This window comes from Lampetra fluviatilis, chromosome 39 (assembly GCF_964198595.1).
Source record: "Lampetra fluviatilis chromosome 39, kcLamFluv1.1, whole genome shotgun sequence".
NCBI classification, from domain to species: domain Eukaryota; kingdom Metazoa; phylum Chordata; class Hyperoartia; order Petromyzontiformes; family Petromyzontidae; genus Lampetra; species Lampetra fluviatilis.
The window spans coordinates 5888342-5910687 of NC_136313.1; the positions used below are offsets into that span (position 1 = coordinate 5888342).

The 22346-nt window shown below is 51.2% G+C and overlaps 1 protein-coding gene across 2 annotated transcripts in view; it reads right to left on the bottom strand.

The window, feature by feature from the left end:
• Positions 1 to 357: 357 nt before the first annotated feature.
• The window catches only part of LOC144945904 (unconventional myosin-IXb-like), an 88403-nt gene continuing 66414 nt past the window's right edge, over positions 358 to 22346 (bottom strand). For both annotated transcript variants that reach the window (XM_078874536.1, XM_078874537.1), the window contains 17 exons: positions 21067 to 21374; positions 18458 to 18618; positions 17998 to 18134; positions 17531 to 17677; positions 16841 to 16951; positions 16106 to 16369; positions 14805 to 14852; positions 13321 to 13432; positions 12083 to 12162; positions 11219 to 11450; positions 10438 to 10566; positions 8815 to 8920; positions 8086 to 8217; positions 7476 to 7599; positions 6412 to 6578; positions 5791 to 5903; positions 358 to 3948 (listed from right to left, as the gene is read on the bottom strand). In XM_078874536.1, coding sequence (XP_078730662.1) covers positions 3578 to 3948; positions 5791 to 5903; positions 6412 to 6578; positions 7476 to 7599; positions 8086 to 8217; positions 8815 to 8920; positions 10438 to 10566; positions 11219 to 11450; positions 12083 to 12162; positions 13321 to 13432; positions 14805 to 14852; positions 16106 to 16369; positions 16841 to 16951; positions 17531 to 17677; positions 17998 to 18134; positions 18458 to 18618; positions 21067 to 21374 — 2742 coding nt within the window. In that variant the 3' untranslated portion in view covers positions 358 to 3577. The remainder of the gene's footprint in view (positions 3949 to 5790; positions 5904 to 6411; positions 6579 to 7475; positions 7600 to 8085; positions 8218 to 8814; positions 8921 to 10437; positions 10567 to 11218; positions 11451 to 12082; positions 12163 to 13320; positions 13433 to 14804; positions 14853 to 16105; positions 16370 to 16840; positions 16952 to 17530; positions 17678 to 17997; positions 18135 to 18457; positions 18619 to 21066; positions 21375 to 22346) is intronic.

The following is a 22346-nucleotide window of genomic DNA, read 5'->3' on the forward strand; positions in this document are numbered from 1 at the left end:
TGGGACCCGTGATGGGCTGCTTGGGAGACGAGATGGAGGCGAGATGGCACCGCGCGTGTTCTTCTGCGGAAGCATCGTCGAAAGCAGTGCAGTTAGGCTGCGTGCAGGAATCTCGCGGTCAACCGCGAACGGTTGAACCATGGGGGCGCGATCGGAGAACCGTCGTACCTCAAAAAATACCGCGCAAAAACCACGATAGCTACACAACCCGCGAGAGGGAAAGGTTTGTCGTAAGTTATAAGTCTCACAACTCGAGGCTTTTCCCCTCTTTCGAGAGGAGACAACGTTTGCAATAAATTAACCGAGGCACACGACTTCTCGAGACTCCACTCAGAAAGTAAAACCAAAACAGACCTCGTTTTGGGGGAGGGGGGGGTGGGGTCACATTTGTTTTATTTGTCAACTTTTACCTGCAGGTGGAGAATCCATTTGCCGCTCTTGCAGAGCAGCGCAACACCCACGACGGTTCACGGAAGCAGATATTGATGGCATTTTTAAAATCACTGTTTCGGTAACAAATTGAACCACCCGTTTTGTCAGCTGGTTTAGAGACCAGTGCCGAGATGGCCAAGGTTGAGATTCCAGGCGGCCGCCCATGATTAAAGCGGGTGTAGCGAGTTGGTGGTCTCTGTCCAGTCACCATTGCCTGCGCTTGTTTTAAAAAAACTCCAGCTCTGAGAATTGCGACGAACATTGCTCTCGAATGCACAGCAGGTTTGGCAAGTGCTGCCCTCTCTATGGTGTGAACGAGAGGTCAAATGAAGGGATCTCAGAGATGGCTCTGCGATATCTGCCTCCGTGGGCCGTTCTCTAACAGAGGTCTGCACCGTTCTGAGAGAGAGCCGGATGGATTCGTCGCAAATAGCGCAAGCAGGATAAAAGTAAAGAAAAATATTTTTTATTCATAATAAACCAAATAGCTTACTGTGTTACATCTAATATGGAAAGAGCTAGGGTGGATAACCCTCAATTCGGGAACAGCAATTTCTCTCAGAACACTGGGACATAAAATAAAAATTAACCCGTAAAAACAAAGTTTTTCACTAGAAATCCTTTATATGCGTGGCATCGGTTTTATTTGATTAATTTCTGTTTTTCTTGAGTAAGAGTTTCATTTTTATCACATTGGTATTTTAAATTAAATATGAAAATTTTTTTTTCCTAAAAAGTGGAAAATTTAGGAAAATTTTTTCACGAAAATAAATTGTCACGCACAACGAGTCTGTGTGCAAAATGTCAGCTCGATTGGATCACGGGAAGTGGGTTAAAAAACGACCGAAAGATTTGCACGGTCGTAAGCGTGCAAGCAAGCAAGTGAACTTAATATAAAGGATTTTAAAAGTCGGCATTTGAAGCCAGAAATGTAATTCCCTGCCGCACACTTCAAAGGTAACAATTGCAGCTCAGATGAACGGTCACAAACATGGCGGGAAGCGACAGTGCTCAAAGATCACACACACAACTCTTTCATACTAAAATCTTTGTTCAGGTTATAATTAGATTACATTTCTTTAAACGTTTTACCACTAAATTGAGCTATTATCAGAGTCGTGTCACAAGCTGAAGAAACGTTCTTGCGGAACTCCCACGTCAGGTCAGGGAAGGGGACCCTGAAAGATGACACCAGGGGGCCGCTTCAATAGGAGGCTCTTCGATAGGAGCCACTTTGATAGGAGCCATTTCGATAGGAGCCACAAGTGGAGCCTCTTTCGCGCAACACAATACGGCAACAGTTCAGCACTGAAAAAATGTGTTTGCCCTGTTGGCAATCGCCCGATAAATAAAAAAAAAAGTGAGCCCCGTGGAGCTGTGCTTGGCTGAATCAAGTGAGCGACTGCATTACATGAAGGCATTTTTAGTGCAGCGTTTTGCAGCCCGCATTAGACTGTCCCGCGCGCCGTCCCTTGCGCACGTGAACACGTTCTAAAAGCTGCGATGTTTTATCACGCGAGCGCGGACAATCCGCACGGGAGGATTTAAAACTTCGAGCGGACGCATCGGAGGATCTGAACTGCACCGCTGAGATAGAAATAAAGGCTTGTTAAATTCAGCCTGAAATAAAACAAGCAAATAAAAGTTCCATTTCACCCTTGCAGCAGGAACACCCAGCATGAGGTTAGTTTCTCTGCCATTGAGAGAATGACCCTGGTCATGGAGATGCGGAATTTTCAACTCCGCTTCAGAGCACGAGAAACACGCTGCCTTCCGCAAGTTGACGGTTTGCATCCAGGTTTCCCAACGGATTTTAAAGCGCAGTTTTTGCAGCTCTGCACGGTGACGTAAAGCTTTTTAGGCCCTTGCGTGAAAAGCAAATCACACTTTAAGCTTCTGCAGACTAATTTACGAAGGGGGTATTGCCTGCTGATTTTGGGTAGAATACAGAAAATGGCCCATAGCACCGCCAGCTTCAGTCCAAGTGTTCCAGTTGATTTCAACGCCCATTCGCAGTACAGCGCGCAAAACAAAAACTTTGGGATTAACTTTCCACCATTCGCCTCGGAGCAGCCAGGAGCATGCTGATGCTGCGGGACTCTTCCTTCTGCCAAGACTGTATGCACCCAGGTTTTCCAATGGACAGCATTTGCAGCACCGCTCGGCAAACCGATGTGATTGAGCACGCACCGTGCTTTGGCCTCGCGACAGTTTGTCAACGGTTGCACTTTGACATTGTGCAACGAGACACCCTTCCTTCTGAATGGCGTAGTCTGCGTGTAACACGTTTGCAGCACTGGGGAGCGAAAGCTCATTTGGGGTCTGAACAAGAATATCACATTAACATTACCTGCGAGTCTCCCACCCGCTCTGATGAAGGTGCAGCTGCCTCAGGTGGGGAAAAGCAACACTTCCTTCCTGAACCCCAGACCCCGCTTGTATCCACGCGTTGTTGAAGGATTTCAAAACCCTTTTTGCAGAACGGTACAGCAACTCTACAACAGAAACAATGGGGACAGCCTAGGGAGATAGGCACAACCCCGGGGCTTTTCCTACAAATGAGACCACTTGCATACAGGTGTTCCGATGGATTTAAATACTCAAGTGCAGCAATGGTCGAGTGGGAAAAAAAGCAAAAGCGAGTGCTGTGGGTTTCAATGACCATCTTCTCTGTTTGATCTTCAGACAAGTTGCTGTTGCTTGTATCCTGGTGGTGGGGTTCAAGACCCATTTGCAGCACAACAAAGCAAAAACAAACGAGAAGTGCCGTGGGTTCTAACAAGCGTGTCCCGACAAGACGCTGCACGTGTTTGACGGGGTGACAACAAGCAGTGAAAACCTCTTCCATCTGCAAACAGCAACCGCTTGCATCCAAACTTCCAAGACCTCAAAAAGAGTCATTCCAAGACCTCTTCGAGCACCGCACAGCAAAACGAAACACGAGCACCGTGGCGGGTCGAAACGAGCGCGGCCCTTTTAACCTTCCAACATCGACGCTGCGCGGTTGAATGGGGAGACACTCTTCCCCCTTCGGCAAAAACCTACTGCTTGGCATCCGCCAAAGGGACGTTCAAACAAGGCGACGGCGTGCGAACGGGCTTCTCCTTCACTTCCTTCGCTGCGTCAACGCTCCACGTTCGTCGCTTCACACTTCTGACGAGTCGTCAATGAAGGGGATGTCCGCCCTCGTCGCGTGGTCAAACGTGGGGTCCGATTGCCGGCGCGCCGATTCTGCCGCCGCCACCGCCGCCGCCCGGGCGACCGGGTCGTCGCGGCGCGTGGGAATGCAGAGCGGCACCGATGCGCGGCACGCCTCGCGGTGACGCTGGAGCCGCGCCGGGAAGGCGGGGGTGAGATCGGCGGCGGCGCCGGCGGTGGCGCCATCATCTGAACAGCAGGAGTAGAGAGAGGCCTCGGAGCCAAGCGAGCCGCCGGCGGTGGACGCCAGCGCGGGGAGCGGAGCACCGGAGTAGAGGGAGGTCCATGGGTAGGCGGAGGAGCTCACCAAGTTAGCGCCTGCAACGCATGCAGACAAAAGTATCCTAAAAGTATCCTCATCCTTCAAAGGAATCGTAATCCAAAAACGCGATAGGAGTGCAGAGTATAGGAAAGGCAAGAACATCACTGACATTTTTTTTATTTTGATAGGAAAGGTCCACTGAGCTATGAGCTTCTTTTCCAGAAGCGACCTGGCCACAAGTGACAGCTGAAACGAAGTGGCTTATCACGTGGAGATTTATCGCAGCCAAATACTCGAAACGCGCGTTTCTATCACGAGAGCGGTGGTTTCCCCCCTTTTCATAATCAGATGGAAGAATCTGATGATCGAACCACGGTGGAGTATCTATTGGGGTGCGTTTCCCTCCTTTTGGCTGCCACTCCGTGGTCAGCCTCAACCGCCGGTCATCGTCCCGCCCGCTAGTGATGTGTCCTGCCCAAGTGCACTTAATCGAATACTCAATATGAAACGTCCTTCAACCCTTTCCCGTTCCGAGACAACTGCAAGTTGCAAGGTGGTTTGTCCCGTTCACCTATGAATCTCATGACGTGCAAGTGGTTCAGCGTTGTTATTTTTCTTTAGGAGAGGCGTAGCGCCATTGTTTTTAAAGATGTTGCGCTCACCGTAGAAAACCGTAGCGACACGACCGCACTCTATGAGAGCCAGCGCCAAACTGTGCCACACGCCCTCCCGCACGGCTTTGTGGGAGCCTCGGTTACGTCGTCCGACCCAAAGACGTACCGCTAAAGTTACTATTTTCAGTTTTTCTTCTGATTCTGTTTTCCGATGACGTAACACAGTGTCATTTGAACGGGAAGGGGTTAATGGCCACTATCCAAGCTTAAAAAAAATACCAAACCGTTCTGGGGTCAAGTAGCCATTCATATTTGGAAGGAGGGCACCTCTGTGGCTGCGCCAGTTAAATCCCTTCGCATCTGTCCACCCAGCAATATCAATGGGTACACCACACAGTGAAGTCAACTTGAAGGTCATGTGTAGTGGGGTAAAGTATGGGTTTCTCCCAGCTCTTCAAAATCATCTGGCCAGATGTGTGATATTTTTCCGAGGTACACCCTGCTCTTTAAACATTCTCGCAAAAAACGTCAGCGCACCCAACCATCTATTTTACGTAGATTTATATAGCGCCTTTTCAACAATGATAAAATTGAACATCAGATGATCGTGGCTGAGATGAAGAGTGGGGTTGTTATTAAAAGTGGTAGTGGTGTAGTTATGGTGACAGGACAGGCGGGATAGGTTAAGGAGGGGTAGTGATCGGGGTTGAAATAGCGATGAGGGCTGGGGTAGTGATAGGGGTTGGGGTAGTGATAGGGGTAGTGGTTGGGCTAGACCTGGTCGTAGCTGGGGCATGGGGCAGGGAGTAGAATTTGCAGGATGATGGGCTAGGAGAGAAGAGATGGGGTTGTTTTAAGGGCGGAATGGAAGCAGGTTTAGAGTAGCAAGAGATGAAGATGAAGCAAGATGTGGGGAAAAACCATGGAGAGATTTGTAGATGAGAGTGATACATTTAAATAGACAGTCATTGTAGACAGGGGGAGCTTGTGGAGTTGGGAAAGAAACGCAGAAGTGTGGGAATTGTGGGTGGGGGGGAGGTTAAAAATCATCTGGCCTCAGGTATTCCGTATCTGGTATCTGACAGAGTCAAGGCGTAGGCCGGATAGGAGCCCTCCCGCAGGGAAAGTCGAGCAGAAGTGTGGGTATTGTGGGGGGGGGTTAAAAATCCTCTGGCTTGAGGTATTGTGTATCTGTATGACAGGAGCCGAGGCGTAGGCCGGACAGGAGCCCGTCCGCACAACCCGTGGCATCCTCGCGTGCGCGCGCGTGCATCATGAGCTGACCCTGCAGGATGTTTTCGGCACTGTCGGCCGTGCCCAGGGACGCGCCGGAGTCCAGCGTCTCCTCGTCGGATCCGCAGGGCTCCAGGGCGAGCATCCCGTACGAGAGCTCCTCCCTGCGGACACAAAAACGTTCTTCTTCTTCTTTTCCACCGCACGACCGAGGCCGTTCCCGACACAAATTCTGGCGCGGCTCAGGTTTTTCACCACCCCCCACCCCCCCCAATGCGCACGACCCCCTGCGGACCCGAGCCGCCGACGTCACGCGCGACGAACGAGTCGCTTCGCAGAGCGGCTCGACGCGGCGGACACCGCGTTTGACTCGTACCGACTGACGTCGCAAAAGAGCAATGAAAGCGCCATTACAGCGCCCCACCCCTGGGCCCCCCCGCCCCTGCCAGCGTTCATATTTTCACGTGAGGCTGTCGTTGGGTCGGCACGGCGAATAGCTGGCGGGAAGCCACCCATACCGCGAGAGCGCCTGCTTGTGCGGGCCAGCGAAGACGGACAAATCTCTCTTCTACCAACCAGGTCCATTCCCCGAAATGACCATTTATTTTCATCTTTAAGGTATGCGACGGTTAATGAGAGTGATGATGTTTTTTTGTTAGTGCGTTCACGAACCGCTCCTCCTGAATGGACTGCAGCTGCTCGCGTAAGATGCGCTCCTCGTCCCGGATGGCTGTGACGTCTTGATCGAACAGGGTCGAAATATCCTCCGTGGGGGTCAAACCTTCAACCCTGCCACACGCGCCCTCGTCCTCCGCAGCCGGCTTACCCTTGACGCTCTCCTGGATTGACATTGAAAGCCGCAAACGCATCCGATAAATACATACTATTACAGGAAACCACCGAACCTATTCACTTTTAAATCTAGATTGAAAACTAATTTCTTCAGGAATGTTTTTTTTTTGTGTTTAGTATATCGTCCTTCCCCCGCGCACCTCCGATGAGCATGGTTGGCTACGTACTGTGGGAAAGAAGTTCAACATCCACAAATGAATGAATGAATAAACAAATGCCCAATATTATTCCAGAAAAGCCTAAATTATTCTCAAAACATCGGTCGGATTTTTTTTTTATTGCCCTCTTCAGAAGAGCCACGCAGGAAGGATATTTCGCCAGTCTCGTTTTTTATGGAGTGCGTGCGTGACGCAGGTAAGGAGGAAACTGGAGTAGCCGGTAGGGAAACAAAAACTTCCCCACCGAGCATACGAGGCAATGGCAATCTAAATCTCAGACCGGACGTGTCGGCAACCCTTAAATTTGGCGTCCTTTCCCCGCACCTGCGATTAGCACGGTTGGCTACATAGGGTGCGAAAGAAGTTCAACATACACACTTGCTGCGCCACCACGTGCTGGACACTTTTGGGATTCTAACGACACGTGCCGAACCGCTGACGCTGTTGGTGTTGAGCCTCGGTCGCTCCAACCCCGGCACTGTGGCCGCGGCATGTTTCCCTGCCCTGTCCGCGCGAGTGGCTGTGCAAAAGTAGGCGTGGCCGTGCAAACGTGGGCGGGGCTGACATCCGACCACGTGGTCCCTCGGTCGAGCCTCCCGGAAAAACGTGGTGGGGGCTTTGGCCTCCTAGATACGCATCTGCAAGGCCAGCTCTCATCTTGAAATTGCCGAGCTGTAGCTTGTCCCCTTCATGCAACGCGGCAAATGACTGCGTCAGGTGTCTCACCAGCGACTGCAGGACCAGGAGCAAGCGGTGGGAAGCTGCCTCGTGTGCAGTGTCGAGCGACGCGATGTCGGCGAGGATCGACTGCACGCGGGTCATCTGCTCCCCAATGATGAGCTCCAGGCAGCTGCGCACGCAAGGAAAGGTTCGGTTAAGCTTGGTGCCTTTTATAGCCAGATTACAAGTACCGTTAAGCGAGCACGTACAACGGACGGGACGGCACACGGAAGAGGTGGGGGGCCAGCATCACGGCCCAGCCGCCTTTGTATCCCCAGTGCTGATGTTTTATACACCCCGTATCAGGTACTCATTTGAGGCCGAGTCGACCTAAGGTGGGGACCCAGGACTGGTTCAGATAATCGGTACTGGTATTTGACGCAAGCGGGAGTTGAACTCGGGTAGCCGGTTTGTAGTGCAGTGCGTTAACCACCTCTCTCCACTACTACGACACTACCGCACACACATATGCATTTACATACACACATGCACGCACGAACACACACACACAAATATGCACATGCACAGACTGGCCCCTGGGTCGACATACGCGTGTTGCGTTGCGTGCATGCGCGTGCGTTGTAAAAACACGGACGGACAAGCAATGGGGACGTACGCGGTGGCATGCGCGACCTCCCGCATGCCGAGCAGCGGGTCCCTGCCATCTCTGCCGCGCAGCACGCACGGCGCGAACACGATGGCCAACGCTGACGCCGACATGCGGTTCGTCTCCTCCTGCTGCGCGACCCTGCACAGGAAGACGCAAAACATCGACGACGCACTCAGGGCCTCCACCGTGTCCAAGGCCTCGGCCTTGGAGCAGAGCAGCAGGTAAGCAGGGATTAAAGGTTTGACAGGTAAGATAATACCGGTGGCTTCCTCAGATACCTCCTCCAATATAAATAAAGATTCTGAAGCGACTGCGATGACCGGCAGATGTGCTCCCCATTACGAGTCAACCTGGTGCTTTTCACGCACACAAACAAATACAAAGATCCCCCAGTATAACATTAACAGACTGTTAGGGCAAGTGCTGTTCACGGACACCTATGAAGGCTGGAAAGGCACATCAGGTGGTGGGTGGCCAGAACCACGCCCTGCCACCTTTGTCTCCCAAATGTCATTGTTTTTACACATCGCCCCGGGTACATCAATTGAGGTTGAGTTGACCTCGGCGAGGCCCACAACTGGTTCAGATAATTGTCACTGGTGTTGGTGGCCATGAGCGGAAACCGAACTCGGGTCGCCGGGTTCGTAGCGCGGCGCACTAACCACTACACTACCGCTCCCCACACACAAACGTACGCGAAGACATCTGCAAACTCGCAAGGGGATACCCACTCACCGAACAAGGTGGAAAATGAGCCTCTGCAGGGCGCTGTGGTGAGGCTGTGGGAGTTTATCGATAACCGAGTAGACGCATCGGACCTGCTCTCTCTTGTCCGGGAGCTCTGTGGGCAGAGGGGGCAAGAAAGACAGAGACCCTCAGTGAGATCACGTCACCTTCAACTTCCAACAAACAAGCACAATACACCTTGCTTTTGAACCACAATACCTTGCTGATTTTATCAATTCCAGTCATTCTCGCTGTGGCTGGCCATCCAACAAAGATGGTCACCGCATTATCGCACGCTTTCAGATACGCTTCTGCGGCCGTCTGGAATGCTCTTCCTTCCGATATTAGGAGACCATTGGAGCTATGCACTTTTAAACGTAGATTGAAAACCCATTCTTTAGAATTGATTTTTGTGTTTAGGTTGTTACTCTTCCCAGGCACCTCCGATTAGACCGGTTGACTACGTACGGTGAGAAAGAAGTTCAACATAGATACATACATAGAGGAAGAGGAACATCAGGCTCACGTGTGAGCAGTCACGAGGCTGAGCGGTAGAACGTTTGCTGCTCGTCGCAGAAGTTTGCCACCCTGTGTTCTGCTCACCCAGCAAACTAAAATTAAACTAACCATTTTTTATTTTACCAGGTAAGGCCCACTCAGTTTCCAGCTCTTTTTAGAAACCTAGTCTACACCAAAGTCGTTTGCACAGAACTGCAACCTGTGAACATTACAACTCAACTCACTGGTGACGTATGTTTGCACGCATGTTGAATTTCTTTCGCAGCATACATGGCCAACCGTGCTAATCGGAGGTGATGTATACCATTGAGTAACATTACTCAATGGTATGGAGACCGAGAGTAGGTGTGGCGACTTATGCAACAGCTTCTTGATGAAGGCACACATGCGGTCACACCCAATTAAGTTGTCATGGTTTAATAAAGCAGGCCTGCAGAAACCTGAAATCAATACAAATCATTTCGTGATAATTTTATCCTGGGACTTGATGTTTCGGCTGCGTAGGTGTTCACGGTTCTTCTGTACAGCTAGCTCAATAAAGATGATAGTGATACGTGGAAATTTATAGCAGCAAAATACTCTAAACGCATGTCGATTATAAATGTGGAGGGAAGCAGGTGTCAGGGTTGGGAACGAACGCACGACCAACTGCATACCAGGCGAGGTAGTTAACATCTAGCCACCGTGGTGCCCTACATCGAAGTCACCACCCCACCTCCGCTTTTTAACTCAATGTGCCCTACCCCGGATGAACAAAAATGACCCCATCTAAACTTCTCTGACTCGTGCCACCTAGCCACCTCTATATAAAGAGGTGAAAGTACAGGCCTGCAGTCACTTGCTCTAACCACGCACTGCTGGCTTTACAGGATTGCGAAAGGTGATGATGGCGGCATCAGTGTCGGATTGGGGAGGCCTTAATCCAGCAGTGGACTGACCGTGGCCGTTTATGATGTTGTTATTAAGTTGTATTGTGTGTTGTTCGGCACGGTGTCCGACGTTTTATACCCGACGAGCTTTGGCTCCTACTCCCCTTCCAGGTTCTCGATGGAACAGTGATTCGTGAAAACACGCGCGAGAAAAACCGAAGCTGGGTTTTTTTTTTTTTTTTACCGACGGCGCGCAGGAAGTCGTGGTAGTACTCGTAGGTGAACAGCGGCTCGGGCAGCTCGCGGAGCCACTGCTTGAGGACGCCCGTCACCACGTGGACTTGGTAGCCTTCCAGGGACGCGCCGTTCACATCTGCCACCACCAAAACAACAGCGGCGGCGGCAAGGGCAGCGGCAACAGCAACGGCAAGAGCGCAGGCATCAGGTGGCTTTTCGTATATATTCGTGTGTGGTCAGTTAAATGGCGGCGGGTGTCTCCTGTAAGCACAGTTAAACCGCTTCCGGTGTGACCAGGGAGTGTGTCTCTGCTTCCGAACATCGATGGGGCCTACGTGACAGCCCACTTCTGTGGGAATGCGGGGAGCAGGAGACCGTGGCACGCATCGTCCTCGCCTGTGAAGTGCGTCAGGGTGTGCCGGGCAGACTGGTTTCCCTGCACGTGCTGGAAGAGGAGGTTGCAAAATGGCTCTGTGGCGATGTGGGCTGACGTCCACTTCAATATAATTGATGTATTTATCCATCTATATATATTCTGTAAATGTATCTGGTGTTTTGACTGTGGAAAGTTGCGTGAAATAGCATTCGCTAAATTTGGATCTAAAGCGATTCGCTAAATTAAAAATGAATGGCGGTTCGTGGACAACCAAGTAGGTGGATAGATAGGTACGCATTTAAGAGGACAGGTGGATGCGTCCACAGATAAGATGGTAGACGGGTAAGTGGGCAGGCAGGTAGATACGCAGGTAGGTACGCGGGTGCGGGTGGGGAGGGGGAGGTGGTCTCACCGGCCTCCAGCTCGCTGCGGAGGCGACGGGCGCGGTTGGCGGAGCCGGACTTGCGGTAGACGCCCTCGCAGTAGAGGCCCTGCGTCTCCACGTGCCTCACGAGCCGCTCCAGCACCTCGGGCACGGCGCGCGACGGAGACGCGAGCAGCGCCAGCGGCACGCCGAAGTGGCGGCCGCCGTACGAGGCCAGCGTCAGCGGCCGGGCACTGCCGTCCAGAACGTGAGGCTCGTACTGCCGGACGGTGTGGGGTGGGGGGAACAGTTAGGCTTACTGGCACGGGGTGGTGGCGCAGAGGCACCGAGTGACACTGAAACGGGGTGGCGCGGGATTTGCGTTAGAGGTGGGGTTATGCGTGGAGGAGTGTGTACGTGCGTTTGCTTGCGGGGAGCGGTGGCGCAGCGGTTAGCGCACGCTGCGCTACGAACCCGAGTTCGATTCCCACTCAACGGTCAATATCAGTGACGAATGTCAACCCGGTCCTGGGCCTCCCCCTAGGTCGACTCAGCCTTAAAATCAGTACCTGTTGCGGTGTGAAAACAACAGCACTGGGTAGACAAAGGCAGGCAGCCGGGCGTGGCCGCACAATGCCTTCGTGTGCCTCCCCAGCCTCCATTAGGTGCTCAATACGAGCACTGTGTGAGCGATACACGGGGTTGCGTTGTTGCTCCGATTTCTAGGTCGCTCGACAAACCGCGCTTTGCTTTACGATATTGCCTTTGTCGTTTCCGTGACCGGGGTTCACCCTTGTAAATCAAGACTATAACCTGGTCCCTTTTAAGTTGTCACCTGGGTTGGTTAATTCAAAATAAAAACCCACCGTGATAACGCGAATAGGAAACCTGAACGGTCTCCTTGCGTCTTACCCTGCGTCCGGAGAGGAAGGAGCCCGGGCAGGGCATGAGGACTCTTTCGCAGCACCGCCTGTGGCACGTGTATTTGCACACTGCGTTTGGGCAACATCAAGAGGGGGAGCAAAATACAACACTCAATGGATTTACACGGCACCCGAATAACAGTCGTGCAACTTTAAAACGTATGCACAAGACGAACAGGTAAAGTAAAAAAAAACTAGGAAAGAAGTCCCATATTCTTGGTTCTTTCGGCAAAGTCACGTAAATAGAAAACAGAAATCTAAAAATTATTAAAACAAAAGAAAAATAATAAAATAAAATTACCAAAAAATTAAATAAAAACAATATATTTAAAATAATAAAAGCAAAAAACCCACAATAAAAATAGTAAAATAAATTTTTTTGAAAATAATTAAAGAAAAAAAAACGACGTTTGGATCGCAACACAAGCAATCTTCATCAGGCGGAGAGAAAAAAAAAGTCCCTTGCAGTTGAAGTGGCACTCCTCTGCTTTTACACCCTCTCTCCATTGGTCACATTGACACCGCCTTTAAGATTTGGTGGCTAGAGCCAATGCTGCACCCGTCCCGTGGTGCAGGCATGGAAGTTTGTGTGTATGGTGAACTTCTTTCGCACCGTACGTAGCCAGACGCGCTAATCGGAGGTGCGGGGATGGAAGTGGCGTATCATGGTGAGAGCGTGGGATAAGTCAGGTGGCAGGGAAAGTTCCTAAGGGACCGCCCCCAAAGCCTGCTCTGCACCACACGTTCATGACCGGTGGCGGTAAGTGCTAATATTAAAGCTGTAAAGAGGTCCCCACCAACTCACTCCTCCCCACTCCCTCTACCCTCTTACTTGAGTTCTTCCTCCCTCATATTCCCCTTCCCCACGTAGAAGTACAACGCACCCCGCTCGCGGTCCCCATTTGGGTGAGTCAGGGAGCCCAAATCCCCTCCCTCACCTAAAACCCAAGAGGCACAGAGTTCGAGACCTACTTCTGTTATCCCCTTCCCTGCGTCCCGGTTTGTTCTCTGTACCGGCATCTCATTGAAATATAAAAAGAAAGATGCTTAGAGGAGCCCGGAGGATGGCGACAATGACGAAGCAACCAGGGAAACTCGACGGAAACCCACCCACGCATACGTGGGAGTGACACTCAGCACTGCCACGCTTAAGAGATAATGAGAGATTTTTAGGAGATGCAACAGAATATTGCGAGAGAGGAAGGGGGCACACGTGCGGTCTCGTACGCTTGCACACGTATCCTCGGTCCATCATCCACATGAACGCTCCGCACTGCTCGCACGACGTTGGGATGTTGAACTGGACGCTCCGGAACGCGTGGCCCAGTCTCTCCTCCGCCTGCCGCACAGTCACCACCGACCGACCGATCATCATCATTATCATCGTCGTCACCACCACAACATCACCGTCACCGCCGCCAACATCATCGTCACCACCGCCGCCATTATCACCACTGACCACTGCCAACATCAACATCGTCATGATGTTGGCGATGGTTATTACACCCGCAGTATGAATCAGGGCGACCACTGGCTTTGAACCATGAACCGCTGCAACAAGCAGCAAACGCGCTACCACTGAGTCAAGTCAACATCACCAATGGTGTCGTCATCAGCGGCATCGGCACAGAAAAGAATGGCGATGACGATCATCGTCGTCAACACGAGCAGTGTCATCATAAGCATCATCATCAGCATCTTCACAAACAGGATCATCATCATCATAAGCATCATCACCAGTAACAGCAGCATCATCAGCAGCACTATTATTAGAATCATTCATCACAAGCAGCATCATCAGTGGCATAAGCATCATCATAAACATCATCAGCAGCACAAAAAGCATCATCATCGTCATGAGTGGCAGCATCAGCAACATCATAATCGCCAGCATCAAGGTTAGCACCAAACGCATCACGATAATCATCAGCTTCACCAGCAGCAACATCAACAGCAGTATTAGCACCACCAACATGACTATCGTCATCAACACGGTTATCAACATCATCATCATCGTGAATGATCGATGGAGAAGTACCGTATGTCACCTGACTTAGAAGGGCTCGTTGCTGCAACAAAGGCTAATTGTCAACAGTAAAACAATTGAAAGTACTATTTATATCTATTCATGTATTTACCGGGTGAAGCTCACCAAGCCATTCACTCTTTTTAATCAGAGGTGACCTTGCCACACATGGATACCCATTGTAATTTAGATGCGTTCATTAAGCCCAACCCTCCGCAGGTGAAGGGCTCACAAGTGAAGTCATCACATCTACCCCTCTATCTAAGGAACGAAACAGGAGGTTTCTCCACTAATCTGGCCGTCTGCCTGATGATGCTCGTAATTATTGGCGAAACGGCGTACTCCGTTTGTTAATGGTGTGGATTTGCTCTCCAACACACCGGCGTGCTGTACTGGTAACGAATTGCCGCGTTCTGTTTACGTGACAAACCTTACGAATTGGCCGTGTCGGGTTGTGGCGGGTTTAACGACCCTTTTCTATATTTTCGCGATCTAACCCAACAAACAAAAAAAACCCGTCATGGGTGATATTGCTCGCGAAAGCCTCCTACGTGTTAAACCAACGTAAGAGTGTTTGACTAATGGGTTGTGTAAAAAATATACTTTTCATTTTACGTGGAGGGACAAATCTAACCAAAAAAAAAACCTAGATTATGGTCACACGTGATGATAGCTCATAACTCACATTTTCCATTTCCTTCTTTTTCCGTTTCTTCTTGTCAAATCTGGCCACCTGCAGAGAACATTGACGTCAGAATGTGTTTATATATAGAGGCGGGCTCCGGTCTTACGACGTCCGAAATACCACGATCCACATTTATCACGACGGTTATACAATACCACCATGGATCGATATGCGACACCGAAACTTGATTTGCGACGCATCTCCCGACACGACTCCAAATAGAATCAGAATAACTATTTATACTCTAAGAATCCGATGAGCTATGAAGCTCTTTTTCACAGATGTCCAGTAGCGGTACAGGGTCAGAATGTTCAAACACATTTGAACAGAGTCGGGCCTGGTGTCCGATGCGACTTGGCGTGGAGCTTTTGTTATTTCTCAAGTCCTTTTGCTGGTTTTTACCCGTTCAACCCTGCGAAATACGGCCGATTCAAGGAAAGACACGTCGGGGGCAAGTGACATTTCCACGGTTTCTACCTGTGTCTATGGGGAAGTAGGGTCCGATTATCAACAGTCCGATTTACGACGGCGGTTTCCAGGAATTCATTGCGACGTCATAAAAGCGGGGACCCGCCTGTAGTCTGTTTGTGTGACTTGGAGTTTGTGTGTGTCTGTGGGCAAGCGTAAGTCTGCTTGTTTACAAACGTTTTACAATCAGCACAGTGAATCAACCCTTATTTTTACCACCAGTATTGCTATGGTTACAATCGCCACCATCAACCACCATCAACAACCCTGATCATCACTACCCGTCAACCCATACGGTGGTTTACCCGTATTCTTGTACAGGGAAATTGAGTTTCCGGGTCCATTCGTCGCACTGATAAGGGGTTGATGGGTATGCTACCACCACCAACACCACTATCATCTCGGTCAGAATAGCCAGCACCAAACCAGCAGCCCTATCACTAACATCATCAACACCTCTTCCACCATTAGCCACCCTACTGTTACCACCACCACCACCATCTTTACTACTATCAAGAATACTACTCCATCACCACCCTACCCTCATCACCACCTCCAACATCCCCAATAACACCATCGCCTCCTCCATCACCACAATGACCACGGCCACGAATCACCACAACCCCCTCCACCATCGTATTCACAACCACCTCCATCACCACCACATCCAGTCACCATCGCAACCAAAATCACCATCACTACCACCTTCACCACCACAACCTCCCATCACCACTAACACCACTACCTCCGACAGCATTATCATCACCATCATCGCCACCACCACTAACTTCCATCGCTTCGTCCATCACTACCTCACCCACCGCCTTCCTCACCTTGCTGTTGAGGGCCTCCTCCTCCCGCGCCGCCTCTCTCACAAACTCGTCGATCAACACCTGCATGGTGTTCACGCCCATCGTCACGGGCAGGCACGGGCGCCCCGTGCCCCCCGTGCCCCCCGTGCCCCCCGCGTTCCCCTTCATCCCACGAGCCGCCCTCCTGGTTGTCCGTCGCACGGCCCCCGAGGGGACCCCTTTCTCCAGCACCCGGGTGAAGTTGTCCACCAGGTCCTTGTAGGTCAACGCCGTCACCTCCGTCCGCTGCGTCGGGAGGGAGAAACAGACCGAGCAAATGCGACGGCGTTTCAACGTCGCGCGACGACGCCGGGAGGTGGACGGATGGTTCAGAGGTCCGAGCGCTGAGCCGGAACCGCTGAGAACCTATGTTCGAATCCACGTAGCGAGCGGCAGTGCGGAGGTTAGCGCACCGCGCTACGAACCCAGCGACCCGAGTTTGACTTCCAACCCACGGCCAACACCAGTGACCATTATCTGAACCAGTCCTGGGTTTACCTCCAGAGTCAACTCAGCCTGAAACGAGGGCCTCGCGTGATTGTAAACATCGCCACTGGGGGGACAAAGGCGGGCGGTTGTGGTGCTGGCCACCCACTCCCGCTCGTGTGCCTTGGGCCACGCCTTCACAAGTGCTCGCCAACAGCACTTGCTCCAACAGCCTGCTGAGGCTATGACGGGAGCGATCTTTGTCTTTGACGCGCGCTAAGCGGCACTGACCAGGGAGGCCGAGTAGAGGCTCTGGACGTTGCCACGGAAATCCTTGAGGGCGTTCTTGAAGAGAACGTCCGCCTCCGAGTCTTGGGAGGGATCCACGAGGAGATCGCTGATCTGAAACAAACGGAAAGAGTGCACGCGGAGGTTAAATACAATTAAAACTAAAAGCAAAGTTTACTGTTCTTGTTTTTATTGTATTTCAACATGAGCCCGGTACAGAGCACAAACCGAGACATGAGGAGGGGGCAGAGAAAACGAAAAACTATTTTTTATTTGACCAGCTAAGGCTCACTCTGAGCTTTTTTTTTTTCAGAAGCGACCTGGGCTATCACAAATGATAGCTCAACGGAGTGGCTTATCATCGCGTGGAAAATTATAGCAGCCAAAGACTCTAAACGCGTGATGTTAAATCGAGATGTGGAGAGAAAAATCGGAGGACCCGGAGAAAGTCCACGCGACCACGGTGAGAGAGAGAACAACCGCAAACTCCTTATATACAGCAGACGTCAAGGTTCGGCATCGAACCCACGACCTCCTGTACACCAGGCGAGGGAGAATACATCTAGCTCAACAACCGCGGTATACAACCCGAACCACGCATCGTGCGAGCCGCGTGGGAATCGTTACGCCGATCGGAGACTGGTTCTGAACAGGACACGGACGACAGAAGGTGCAAAGGCGCCACACACCCACCTTGTGCAAGAGGAAGCCATCGAGTCGCTGCAGGTCGCCCGATCGCACGGCCACCTTCCCCGTGCTGTTGTTCCACTGCCCCTGTGCTCCTCCCGGTGCCTCTCGCGCCAAGCGGATGCTCCGCTTCCTCGACAGGGGGGTGTCGGGCTGCGAACGCGGGACACGCGTTATTAGAAGCGCACGCAAACGCGAAGATGCACGCGCACACAGACAGACGCGCACGCGTACAAAGATTCCCCGTATAGCCTGTAACAGACTGTCGGGGCAAGTGCTGTTAGCAAGCACCTATGATGGCCGACACAGCGCACGAGGAGGCTGGGGTGGCCAGCACCACACAGACAAATACACACAGACACACATACCTACACACGTGCAAACTTGCGACCCTGGATCATGGCAAGTGACGGAATCTAGTCTGGGGGTGAATCGCTGGAAGCTGCGTGAACGTGGCACCACGAGCGAGTCACCTGCGATGGGGAACTCGGAGGCTCCGTGGCCGCCCGCTCCCTCCGCTCGGACCTCTCCGCCTTTCCCACCGAACGGCTCGAAGACGGTGGGAGCCCACAGAACGCTGGGATCTCCACATCGGACGGTTCTTCATGGCCTGCACTCGACAACAACCACGCTCGCTCGCTCACCTCACCACTCGCGCACTCGCCCCTCACCCACCCAATAGGATATTCACCCATCCACTTACCAACTCACTCACGCATCCACCCACTCGCACGCTAACACACACACCCACCCACTCACTCACACGCTCATTCGTTCACCCACTCAATTACCCACTCACCCTTAAACCCACCCACCTACTCATTCAACTCCTTCATTCACCCATCTACTAACCTATACACCCACCCATTCACCCACCTACTAACCTATTCACCCACCCACCTACGAACCTATTCTCCCACGCACTCAACTCACCCTTGCTCTCTTTCTCCCGGATGGCGACGCTGCCGACTTGCGACCACCGCCAGGTCGTGGTGGTGGTGGTGGACGGGGCACCGGCTGGACGATCGTGTGACGTCTTCTTGTCGGCCACCCGCTTGTTGCTCAGGAAGTTGCGCAGACGCCTCAAGTGCACCCTGCACGCCCCACGCATCGTGATTAACCCTCTGCAAGTTGCGGAGTGAGTGTCCCGTTCACCGCTGAATCTCAGGAAAGCGCAAGTGGTTCAGCATTAATTTTATTTTGTAAGGCGTATCGCAGCTGTTTTTAAATACATTGTACTCACCACAGAGAACCGTAGCGACACGACCGCACTCTACGATAGCTGACGCCAAACTGTGCCAAAAGCCTTCCCGCATGGCCTTGTGGGAGCCTCAGTACCGATAAAGTTATTTTAGTTTAGTTTTTATTCCGGTTTCATTTTGATAATGCACACGGTAACAAAAAACGATGACGTACACGTACTTCATTTGAAACGGGAAAGGGTTAACAACAACCATCGTCGTCAACGTCGCGAGCCGGGGTCAACCCACTGCTGGATGAAGGCTTCCCTTAATCTGTCGCCAACCCTCGTGATCCTGCAATGTGTAATATAATCCACCTGGCACCTACATCATAGCCGATGTCAATCCACTGCTGAATGACGGCTTCCCCACGCTAATTCAGTCATGGGGATTGTTGGTTGTTTGACCATACTTCGCCAGGCTGTTAGGCGTGGTTCGGTGAATGGAGAAGGGTGGGACATGGGAGTGCAGGGCTGGTTCAGATAGCACTCTTCACTGACGTTAGCCGTGGCCAAGAATTGAACTCCGGCAGCCAGGTTCATTGTGAAGTACGCTAACCCACTTCGCCACTGGTCAACCACGCATTGGAAATAACAATTCAACTTTACATTAAACATTAAACGTTAAGTTGGACAGCGATAATGCATCGGTTCACAGTACACTGGATTGTGTGTGTAATTTTTACTACTATGATTCACGATTTATTCAAGACTGTATGCTAATGGTGTGGCAATGTTACATTAAGATTAATGGGGAGAACGAACATGTACACACAAGACAGAGCAAACGAAAAACCCAAGACTAAAGAGACTGTAACGACGAGAGATTCTCGAATTGCTCAACGAGAATTGAAACACTCCTAGCTATTCCCTAGCTACCATCAGCCCATCCACCACCCAAGCTAACAGCCGAGCTACCATCAACCTAGCTATAAGCCCAGCTACCATGAGCTTAGTTACCAGCCCAGCTCTCAGCTTAGTTACCATCAGCCTTGCTATTAGCATCGTATTAACTTAACATGGAGATATTCTACAGGGTGTTTTAAAAAGATGGACCCGATTTGAAATCGCTATACATCTGCAACCACGAATCGCCCATGAATGAAACTCTTACCACTTGAAAGGGCGGGGCAGAGAGTTTCAAATGAGTATCGCTAGATGCCTCTCCCAGCGCACAAACAGCCCCGAGCCTCAGTCATTCGCAAGACGCGCTGCCTCAACGTTGGATAGGTCGCACAGGACCCCAAGACTTGGCGCTACACTCTTGGCCCCCAAGATCCCCAGACATCACCACACCCTGCGACTTTGTCTTGTGGGGATACGTCAAAGACCGTGTTTTTGTGCCACCATTAGCGACTAATCTGGATGACCTCACAAACAAAATCACGGCAGCGGTGACTTCAGTGGAAGAAGACACTTTGAGAGGCATTTGGGATGAATTCAATTATCGTCTCGATGTTGTCCGTACAGCAGGTGGAGGGCACATAGAGCATTTATAAAATGGTGAGTAAAACTTGAAAACTCATTAAACCGTTTGTAACTTCTTGTGTAATTGTAACATGTTGCCATCGTGAAATATACTGCTTTGAAATTGGGTCCATCTTTTTGAAACACCCTGTACATCCTGACTTCCTAGTTTCATGACCTGAGAATGCTTGACGTATCCAATTGCAAAAATTTGGTGGCGAGAACCATTCTCCCACCGACCGGTGGACTGAAAAACAATCGCACGTGACAGTCGAACTGGATTGGTAATAAAAGTTTTTGGGTTAGCTCGCGGAAATATAAATGTGTCGTACTCTCCGCCACCCGAAACAGCCAGTAAGGTTTAATCACGTAAACAAAACTATGTCAGCCCACCAGTGTGTTGGAGAGTCCATCCACGACATTTACAATTTGAGTAGTACGATGTTTCGCTTGTAATTATATCAAGCATCATCGGGCGATTTGCCAGAATAGTGAAGCGATCCACCTGCTTCCAGTCTTATACAGAGCAAGATGACGCCATCATTGAGCCAATCAGGTGCAGAGGGGGCAGGGGGTTATTGTAATTATATAATAGATTGATAATCACAGTTGATTTGCATGTGTTGGTGGTGGGTTACGACACATTTATACATACGCGAAAAATCTTGATTATGAATAATATTGGCAGCAAAAGCCTACGACGTGTTAAACTATTGGGTCGAGTCGGCTGGTGGTGGTGGTGGCGGCAGTGGCGGTAATGCTACTTGGCCTAACCGACAATAAATTAATTACAAGAAGCGTGCACTGGCGTTGCGTGGGAGCGCGTGGACAGCACCTGCCGGCCGAGCCGTGCATCCCGCCGCTGCCCGTCGACGCGCCCGGCCCGAAAGCCCTGAGCCTCTTCTCTCCCAGCGGCAGGTTGAAGTGCTGCAGCTGCAGCCCGGGAATGTGATGGGCTCGCCCCTCCGACTCGAGGTTCTCCTGCTTGATGACGATCATGCGGCACAGGGTGTCCACCTCCTCTGCCGTCAACTTCGTTTGAACCGAACGCCGAGACCACGGCACTCGCGATTCGGCTGCTTCCTTTGCTGCCACTGGTGGTGATGATGGTGGTGGCGGCGACGGTGGTGGGGTTGTCGTCGTCTGTGGACGTGCAAAGTGAGAACGTCGGGAGGTTTTTACGAGTCACCCTCCCAAATAACGTTTGCACACCTGACGAGCCGGTATCAACTATGGGTTTATCTCATGCTGGACGGATGGCCTTTTCAAGCTGTCGGCATCTCTCCTGGCCTCGCCATGCAACAATCCACCTCGCTCCTGCACATGAGGCCATTTCGTCATTCCATCTGCGCAGTGAACGCGAGTGGATATGCATATACGATCGACACACAACCTGACCCAGTGGCTCAGCGGTAGGGCGAGCGGCTCACAATTGGAAGGTTGCGAGTTCAACTCCTGGTTGGAGCGGTTTGACTCGGCCCATCATACCCCCGGAGTGGGTAGGTCAATAAAATAAGTACCAGTTTTTGGAAAAGTCAACAGCGGGTTGGCCTACGCATAGAGCCGCCCCCAGCCGCAGGGATGTCAAATTTCCACCGCCAGCGTGAGCGCCGCCTTAAACACTAATTTGAGCGAGAAATTAATTTTGACAGTGACATTTCTTGAATACTGCTTTTAGTTTTTAGTTTGTTGTCCTTCTCCCACACCTCCGATTAGCGTAGTTGGCGATGTACGGTGCGAAAGAAGTTCAACATATATACATATAAAAAAACTAAAATGTAATACAGTTGGTTCTGCTATAATAGGGGAGTTGCGATCGTGAAGAACACTGCATTATGGAAAATTCGCGTTATAATAATAACATAGGGTAAAGCACAATCTGCTATAACACGTGAGATGTATATACAGGCTGAACAAAGACTGAGGTGCGTGGGTAGCGTCTAGAAGCGTCCAGCAGCATGCCGCTTTGTGCGACGCTACGACGAGGCAGCCACACGACCGCTTATTCCTACCTCGGGTGAAGTAGTTGTGTGCTCACTTCACCGCGTTATATCCAATTCGCATCCGCGTCTTCCCTAACGTGTTCTTCCAATACATTCATCACCGCGTTAGACA